Source organism: Haplochromis burtoni, unplaced genomic scaffold (assembly GCF_018398535.1).
Source record: "Haplochromis burtoni strain Fernald_Lab_line unplaced genomic scaffold, NCSU_Asbu1 Contig_124, whole genome shotgun sequence".
In the NCBI taxonomy this organism is placed as follows: domain Eukaryota; kingdom Metazoa; phylum Chordata; class Actinopteri; order Cichliformes; family Cichlidae; genus Haplochromis; species Haplochromis burtoni.
The window spans coordinates 1,646,410-1,655,755 of NW_024582485.1; the positions used below are offsets into that span (position 1 = coordinate 1,646,410).

The 9,346-nt window shown below is 37.3% G+C and overlaps 2 protein-coding genes across 2 annotated transcripts in view; both read left to right on the plus strand.

Moving 5' to 3' along the window:
* The window catches only part of mettl6 (methyltransferase 6, methylcytidine), a 5,231-nt gene extending 2,981 nt beyond the window's left edge, over positions 1 to 2,250 (plus strand). Inside the window, exons 2-5 of the mRNA XM_005929504.2 lie at positions 296 to 430; positions 583 to 753; positions 1,029 to 1,170; positions 1,471 to 2,250. Of these exons, the coding sequence (XP_005929566.1) occupies positions 296 to 430; positions 583 to 753; positions 1,029 to 1,170; positions 1,471 to 1,613 (591 nt within the window). The 3' untranslated portion in view covers positions 1,614 to 2,250. The remainder of the gene's footprint in view (positions 1 to 295; positions 431 to 582; positions 754 to 1,028; positions 1,171 to 1,470) is intronic.
* Positions 2,251 to 6,273: 4,023 nt separating this feature from the next.
* On the plus strand, positions 6,274 to 9,033 carry LOC102297606 (tripartite motif-containing protein 16-like). Its single transcript, XM_014335890.2, has one exon. It carries the CDS (start codon positions 6,528 to 6,530, stop codon positions 8,211 to 8,213), a length of 1,686 nt encoding a protein of 561 aa, XP_014191376.1. The 5' UTR covers positions 6,274 to 6,527; the 3' UTR covers positions 8,214 to 9,033.
* Positions 9,034 to 9,346: the final 313 nt, after the last annotated feature.

A 9,346-nucleotide genomic window follows, 5' to 3' on the forward strand; every position in this document is an offset into this window, starting at 1 on the left:
TCCACCCAACCCCACCACAGAGAAAACTGCACCCACCCCACCATCCACTCATCTTCCAGACTACATAAGACAATAAACACCCAAGGAAGCATGGAGAACTATTCCTGGAGGCCTCTTGAAGAAATTACAAGAAAGCTTACTTAAGAGAATTCCGGCTGTGTTGAGGAATAACAGTGGTCATACCAAATACTGATTTTTTTCAAGCTTGTTTGATTGTACAAAGTCTGTTTTTACCTTAGATACTACATTTGTTTGTGGCTATTTTTAATTTATCTTTGTCCCATCTGGCTTGCAGTTTGAGTCCCAGAAGTTGGTGCTGCTGGAGGCAGGCTGTGGTGTTGGAAACTGCATCTTCCCTCTGCTCGAGGATGACCTCAACATCTTTGTTTATGCCTGTGACTTCTCACCACGAGCTGTTGAATTTGTCAGAGTAAGCTCTATTAGTGAAGCTGTAATACTACTTTACATTCAATGGATTCAGACATTTTAACCTGAGAATCTTGGAATCAACAAAAAGAAAAAACCCCACTGAATTTTGTAAAAAAAAAAACATTCTTTCCTTTGTTTTCTTTGTGTTAACAGCAAAACCCTCTGTACTGCCCCGACCGCTGTTGTGCCTTCCAGTGTGATTTAACTAAAGATGACCTGATGGAAAATGTGCCAGAAAGCAGTGTGGATGTCATCACACTCATCTTCGTCCTGTCAGCTGTCCATCCTGACAAAATGAAGCTGGTTTTGGAGAACATTAGCAGGGTGAGAGCAGAGATGGCATGTGGATAGATTTAGTATAAGTCTGTACTCCCAACAGCTTGTATAGTTTAAATGAAATGATAGGTGGGAGAGTTCTCTCCTACTGGAACTACACAAGCACTTGCTTTCTGTACTCATAATGTGGATAAAACGAAATGTTTGATTGAAAGAAGCCTTTAATCTGATGATGTATTTGGTGGTTAATTTCTCGATATGCTTTTAATGTGCCACATTAGTCAGATTGAAATAGTTTAATGTGATTTGCATGTGATCTTAAGGTTTTGAAGCCTGGGGGATTTATCCTCTTCAGGGACTACGGACTTTATGACCATGCCATGCTCCGATTTAAACCCGGAAATAAGCTGGGAGAGAACCTCTATGTACGGCAAGATGGAACTAGGTCCTACTTTTTCTCTAAAGGTCAGTAGTTTATTTTAAGGAAGTTATTTTTTGTTGATACTAACTTAGCTTATCTCTATAATTAGAGATAGATATATATATTACCGGTTTAGAAATGTGTGAATTGAGGCTTCACACCTTTTATTTTATTTCAGAATATCAGCACATTCATATGCAAGAACATTGACCTTTCCTTCCTTGGTCACTCATTGTTGAGATAACCTTTTCAAGTAGAGAAGGCTCAATTTATGCATTTCATCTTTTTATGACACATCAGAAAATCTCTAAACCTTTTTCTTTCTTTTTTATAACTGCCCTCAGAGTTCCTGGCTGAGCTGTTTGAGAAGACGGGCTTCAAGTGCGTTTCTAATGACTATGTTCTTAGAGAGACTGTCAACAAGAAGGAGGGACTTTGTGTACCCAGAGTGTTCCTGCAGAGCAAATTTATGAAACCAGAGTGCTGAACTTTGCGTTTGTCGTCTCACAGATCTACAGAGGTTTTGCAAAACATAGCACTGAAATGTTAGATAAAAACTGGACAGTAAAAGGTGAGGGAAATGTGTGCCAAAACTTTACCAGAATGGAAATTGGGCCATCAAGGTAACTTAGCAGTATGTACTCCTGCTATCTGCTGACCAAACCACCTGAGGAAGGCTCCCAGAAAAGCTGTGCTCCCAACATCTAAAGGGATTTGATTGGATTTTTTTCAGGGGAAAGAAAAGGCATTAAACATGGTTGTTTAAACGTTCACAGTTTGTGATACCGTTCTGAGAAACACTTTAAATATAAACCAGTAATATGATTGCTAATAGAATTATGACTTTCTTGCCCTTCATTCCCCTAATATTGAGTTCAAGTCATCATTTAAAAATGTATTTTTTTAAATAAATGTATTTTATTATTTTCCCACATATACTGTGAGAGGACATGGTAATCTGTGTTTTATAATTTCCCACTTTTTGATGTGAAATTTTAAAAAATTGTTGAGGATGAAAAAGCAAAGCCTCTCATTCTGTTTGAGGTTCACATTTTATGGGCCATGAATCCCTGTGGTGGATGTATGGATATTTCCACGTTTAAGAATAAACATGCTAAATTTGAGCCTTTTTTTCTAAACTATCTTAACTATCTCTCCTTCAGACGATTCAATGAAAACGTCTTCCCTGGCAGATGTCACTGAATGTTCATTGTATAGAAACAGAGAAGAAACCTTTAAGGCTGCTAGGATGCCAAAATCTAAGACATCCACATTGCCCAAAGCATAAATACAAAATAGATAATTCAATTATCTATGAGTTATAAATTATTATTCTGTAATGTTTTTCAACTTGTAGATTAAGACATTTCAGTCTATATGAAAAACTAGATGAGCAAGTGTGTGAACAACCTTCGAATCTAAATATTTATTGTGAAGACGTTTTATTTCCTTTGATTTCTGAGTAGCAATCAATTCAAAGACTAACAGTAACACGGGCTACTAAAAATGCATAAATTAAAAATCTATTTAATGGAGAAAACACAATAACAAAAAATTAATGACAGGAAAATTATTTTATTTTATTTTTTCTTCCTTGTACCCATTTCGAGGACTCCATATTAAACAATTTAGTTGATAAAAAAATTTATATTGATCACACTGGAAAAGGTCTTTTGAAGCATAAACACCTGTAAGCAGTATGAGCACAAAGCTATCAAAGTTCTCAACTGTGACACACAAAGGCCTAAAAGAGAACTGCCCTTACTACAATACCATAAGCTGCTCCCAAGATCAACATGTTTGCCGTTGTTTCGATTTAACAACAAATATAAGAGCTTTTATACGTGAATGCAGTTTAGTTAAGTTTTGCATTCATGTATGTTTGCCTTCATTGTACTGTACATTCTGCTAAAAAAGACCACTGTGGTGAATCGGTTTAGGGCCTGTCAAGCTACTTGCAACATGCACTAAATGTGGCTTCCTGTTCAGCAGCTATGTCGCCCACTGACTTTCCCAGTTTAGAACACATTAAAGATTTGTTGTGCCTCTCAAAACAGAAATGTAATTTGGTGTTTGACACAGTGCGATTTATTGGCATCACAGTGTTTCATGTCACAGATATGAAATTACCATTTTCAGATTTTATATGTTACCCAGTGGTGAAAGTAAAAGATTTTGGGCGGCTTTAGAAATCACAGTGAGTATCAAAATTGCATAAATCCCTCTAAAATTTAATGTAGTCAAATAAAATAATCCAAAGTGACAATTATTTGAGTGAATGGGATGTGGGTAAAGATTAAAATAATAAATATTTATATTAAAACATAATTCAATCTTGTAATATATTGAGCTAGTAAAGTGGGCTATATTGTTTAAACATTTCACGTATGTTTTTAAACATGAACAAATATGCATTTTCATGACAGTAATTTCATAATTTGCTAACTAGTAAAGCTGAACTAGGACTAGATTACAATCATGAAGATTGTATCATTAATTAACACAATGTAATATTCTGATTCTGAAAACGTTTTCTGTGGTTCTGGAAGAAAAGTTGTAGTTACCAAAAATGTAACGAAATGACAATTAGTCTCATTCCTGAGAAATTGCCATTTGCTTCAGTTCTACGTAACAAATTTTTTCATGAATTAAGAGCTCAGTCACCCTTAAAAATGTTGAAAAGTGTGATTAGTGAGATCCGGTGATATGTTAAGCGAGGTGCCCTATTTAATCTGACCATGCACGCTGCTTTAAGACTGACTTCAAAGCAGTACAATGCAGTTGATACAGTTTCCTGTCCCGTGGTTTGGCTTCTTCGAGCTTTCTACTAGTAAAGCGAGAAATGAAAGTGCCAAGACAGTTAAAGATGCTCGTACCAGTTCATTCTAGGTTATGGTTTTTTTTTTACAATCATTAAATAAAATATGATGAATGATTTTGATCAGTAAAATAAATACAACTAACTAATTCTGTTGGAGAAATTAATGTTTTATTAGTATTTCTGCTATATTTTTGGGGATTATTTGTATTGTTGAGTTTTATTTTTTTATTACATTTTCTTTCTTTATGATTTATTAATCATCATATATCCCAATTCAGGTTAATTATTTCTGCCTTGGCTACGTGCTCTCTAGTGTGTGGTTTTAAAAAATAAATAAATAGGCGAGTATGAATTTGGATGATGGCATTGTGGTCTGAGAGATAGAGGCAAGCTCCAACCTTGATTTTTTTTTTAACCTGGTGATGGTTGCTGTGGCTTTTCACACCTTTTTTGCAACCAGCTACTGCACCGACACAGTCAGACCAGCACGTACTTAAAGGTCTGTTTGTTCCACTGAACCTCTCCACATTGCAGCAGCCTGGGTTTCTTTCCTTCTCTGCTTTCACTTTCAACATGTGTGCACAGCATGGCTTCCAGCTGCAATTTTAACGCTTGGTTGTTATTAATTTGTTCTTCCAAACTGCATTTTGTTTAATTTCAGTTTCCACACCAAATTATTCTGGCAATGATGACAGAATCTGATATCCAGAAAGAACTGCATTTACTTATGGTAGGTCAGTTTAGCAACATATTTCTTTATTCTTTCTCAATGTATTTTTAATGTTCCCTTACATTAGTCCAAAATTCACAGCACTAGTAAAATACAACCTAATATATACAAAGTAAAATAGATTTGTATTATAATATTAGCCTCCCCTATTCTAAATGACACAGAAATAAAAAGTAGCTGCTTTGGGACTACTACTACTGTATATTAAAGAGATTACAGACAGTCGTAGTGATACGATAAATCTTTAATATGCAACTGAAGCAGTTATACTCTATGATGAAACATTAAATTTGTAAAAAAAAAAATCACTTGTTGCTGTAATATAAAAAAATGGTGAAAAATATGTTTGATCCATTTACTTCATTCAGCCAAAACAGAGCAAAGAGGTGTTCTTGAAATGCTTTTTGAACAATATTCATCAAAGTATCCATCCAAAAAAACAGCTGCCTCAGTCACTGATCTGTAAAAGAACAGACAGAACAGCAGAATGAGACATCAAATCCATATGTGGTAGAAACTGAGTTTATCTCCCCGCCTTCCCACAAAGTTAAAAAATTACAAATATTTCAACTCCTCAAATACAAAGCCGTACTGAGGAGTAGATTGTTATAATCAAAGTTCAAAAATAATAATGACATATTTAGTGACTCTGATCATGAAAATACCTTCGACATCAACAGTGATAAAATGGCCCATGGCTGTCTCTCCACTTGCTGTACACATAGCCTTGCACTGAAAGGTACCAGCATCCTTTGGTGTCACATTGAGGATCTCTGTCACAACCAGTCTGCGTCTTTTCCCTTCAGAGATTGTCTCACTCACTGTTGTGAAGTACTTTTTGGGGTTAATTAGCTCAACACTTCCACTGGTGACATCATGCCACACAACATGCACCACACCACACAATTCGAAGTCGTAATGTGCCTCACAAGTTAGTGTGACTGATGAGCCTATAGACGGAGTGAATGTCTTCTGTAGGTAGCGGACTTCTAAATTATCTAGAACATAAAAAAAACCCAGTGTTAATATCTCACTTCATGAAAATAAATTGAATTCCCAAATCATTTTTGAGTCACATAAAGTCATTGCTACTGGTGTGTGTTAAAATATCATCTGCCCAATGGGAGCTGTTCAAAGAGATGGTAAACTGGGTGTGATGGGTCTTTTATGATGTTTGTTGTTTTCCAGAGACAGCAGGATGTTATGATATTGTTCGGAACAGGTATGTGTGTTGTTTTCTCTACAGTTATATTAACTCTATGAAGGGCCTTTTTGTGAGCCCCAGAGCTACTGCTTCTCATTATCAGGACCTTATAGGTCAGGACACTCTCAAAAACGACACCACCCATGTTGTGGCAGGTTGAATTTCCTGACAGCTGCCTGGAAGTTTACTCACTGCTGTGCTTTGTCGATCAAACAGTGCATGTTTTTTTTTCTACTGCTATCTGCAGTTTTAAGGATTACTAATCAAAATATTATTGCTTATGTTTTTACAGCAAGAGTAAAAACTAGATGTCTAGGTTTTCTTCATAACAAAATAACAGATCAGTAATTGTCAGATAAATTGTGGTTATATTTCATTCTTCCTTGAATTGCTTACTTTTTCTAACAGAAATAAATCAAGAAAAGTGAAACTGTATCTTTGAAATACCTGATATCTAGACATATTTTTTTTCTGCTACCGCTAAAAAGACTTATGAGGTCATGCAACTTTCACTGAGAAAATAGGGACTCAAAGCACACTTCCTCTTCTAATAAACCACTCCTCTTACTGGAATGTTGTGTAAGCTGACTACCACACCCTTTTCCCTATCGGAGTCACTGTATATTCAAATGTATTATCAAGTGAAATGGCGATGGAGCTAGACCAAGAAAAGCTCTGCTGTTCCATATGTTTGGATTTACTTAAGGAGCCAGTGACCATTCCCTGTGGGCACAGCTACTGCATGAATTGTATTGAAAGCCGCTGGACTGAAGAAGAACATAATAAAAGCTACAGCTGCCCTCACTGCAAACAGACCTTTGCACCAAAGCCAGACTTGGTGAAAAGTGCCATGTTTGCTGATTTGGTTGAAGCCCTGAAGAAAACAAGACTTCAGTTTGCTCCAGCTGATCACTGCTATGCCAAGCCTGGAGATGTAGCCTGTGATTTCTGCACTGACAAAAAGCTGAAAGCCCTCAAGTCGTGTTTGGTGTGCCGGATCTCCTACTGTGAGCTCCACCTTCAGCCTCACTACGAATCCTCTGCCTTTGAAAAGCACAAATTGGTTGAACCGCTAAAAAATCTACAGGAGAAATTTTGCTCTCATCATGATGAGGTGATGAAGATCTTTTGTCGCACTGACCAGCAGGCAATCTGCTTTTTGTGCTCTGTTGATGAACACAAAAATCACGACACCGTCTCAGCTAAAGCAGAAAGAAACCATAAGCAGATGAAGCTTGGGGTGAGTCGGGAAAAAATCCAGATGAGAATTCAGAACAGAGAAAAAGATCTGAAAGTTCTTCAGGAGGAGATTGAGGCCATCAATTTCTCTGCAGATAAAATAGTGAACGACAGCAAAAAGATCTTCACAGAACTAGTTTGTCTTGTTGAGAAAATGAGCTCTGCTTTAAATGAACAAATCCGATTCCAGCAGAAAGCTGAAGTTAATCGAGTTACAGAGTTAAAGAAGAAACTGGAGCAGGAAATTGCTGAGTTGTGGGTGAAGGATGCGGAACTAGAGCTGCTCTCAAATACTGATGACCACATCCAGTTTCTACTTAATTACCCTTCACTGTCACATTTAAGTGAGTCCACAGACTTGCCCAGCTTAGATGTCCATCCTCCCCTGTACTTTGAGCATGTGACAGAGGCTTTGTCAGAGATCAGAGGTAAGCTGGAAAATGTTCTAAATGAGGAATGGCCAAAAATCTCACTAAAAGTGACTGAAGTGGATGTTTTACTGCCAATCCCAGAGCCAGAGACAAGAGAAGAATTCCTACAATATTCTCGTAAAATCACGTTGGATCCCCAGACTATCAACCCGTGGATATCATTATCTGAAGGCAACACAAAAGCAACAGTGATGAGAGAAAAGCAAATATATGACTGTCACCCAGACAGATTCACTCACTGGCTTCAAGGCCTCAGCAATGAGAGTCTGACTGGACGTTGTTACTGGGAGGTTGAGAGAAGCGGTGGGGGAATTTTAGTAGCTGTTGCATACAAGGACATTAGCAGAACTGGGGATGAGAGTGGATTTGGAAACAACGACAAGTCTTGGGCATTAGGATGTTTTGACTTTAATTACTATTTCAGACATAACAATATGAAAACTTTACTCTCAGGCTCTCAGATGCCCAAAATAGGGGTGTTCCTGGATCACAGGGCCGGTACACTGTCATTCTACGGCATTTCTGAAGAAATGATTCTCCTTCACAAAGTCCAAACCAAATTCAGTCAGCCGCTATATGCTGGAGTCTCGGTTTACTGGGCTGGAGACACTGCTAAGTTGTGTAAACTAAAGTCAACTTGGTCAAAAGAGGTTGATGGATAAGATACTGCTTTTAATTACGTGAAAAAAGGAGATTTGACCTGTGCATTGCATTCTGTAACCCCTTAATGCCTATTATATCATATTGACACTGAGTTTTTTGGGGGGTGTTACTCCTCACTTTGTTCTGGTCACTTTTTAAATCCAGTGTAAAAACAAAAGGTTAGTATAAATGTATCGATGATGTCAAATACTGAAGGTCAATATTATGTTGTAAGCAGTGATACCCTCAGGCTTTATGTTTATGAGTGATGCTTCTTTGGTATTAAGTCAGTGAAAAGATTAGAATAAATATTTCACATACTGTAACATTTTCTATTATTCCCAAAACCTTTAAGCCTCACTTTCAAGTACGGTTAATGGTCAGACTACAAGCTGTTATTAACACACATTTGATTATAACAAGGTTATACTGCCACGGATATGTCTACATACATATTTTTATATTTAGATGATTTTCTTAGCTTAATGTAGGAGTATAATTAGAAATGACGTATCATGTATGGTTTTATTGAGATAGATTTTCTGGCGATGACACCATCCGTTATCAAGAAAATAAAATTTAGAGAAAAAAAATTAAAAATTGTTTACTAACCTGTCTCCTGAGCAAACAACAGCGGAAAAGTCATCAACAGCACCACTGAAAAGCCAGTAAACCATGACATTGTAGATAAGATACAACAGCAGGAATCACCAAAGATGAACACGAGGACCACACCACAAATGGCAGACTAGGTTATAGGTTTCACATAAGATGCATGAACACCACTGGCTGCAATGTGTGAGTGTGTTTGCAGATGCGTGGGTGGAGGATATGCAACTCTGTGCTCAGCTATGTGTGACTATCTGCATTCCTTCTGACCACCACAAACCTACTGCCTCTCTTTGCACTCTGTTGAAAAAACACTTTTTTTTTTTTTGCCTTGAATGCAGCTTTCACTTTTACTGAGCACTACAGTTAAAATTCAGACTGTCTTGCCCCTGTCTGTGTTGTCAGGGGCAAGTCCCTGCACCATCTTAATTGTGACTAATTGTTACCTGAGGCAAGCTTCCCAGGGAGCTCACTTGTCTTTGCCTTGGTGGCATTAGCCATTTTAGCCAACCTGGTTTTCCATTTTAAGATAAAACCCTCTTCT

Coding starts and splice junctions, on each gene's coding strand:
- LOC102297606 (XM_014335890.2), top strand. CDS start 6,528: ATGGCGATGGAGCTAGACCAAGAAAAGCTCTGCTGTTCCATATGTTTG.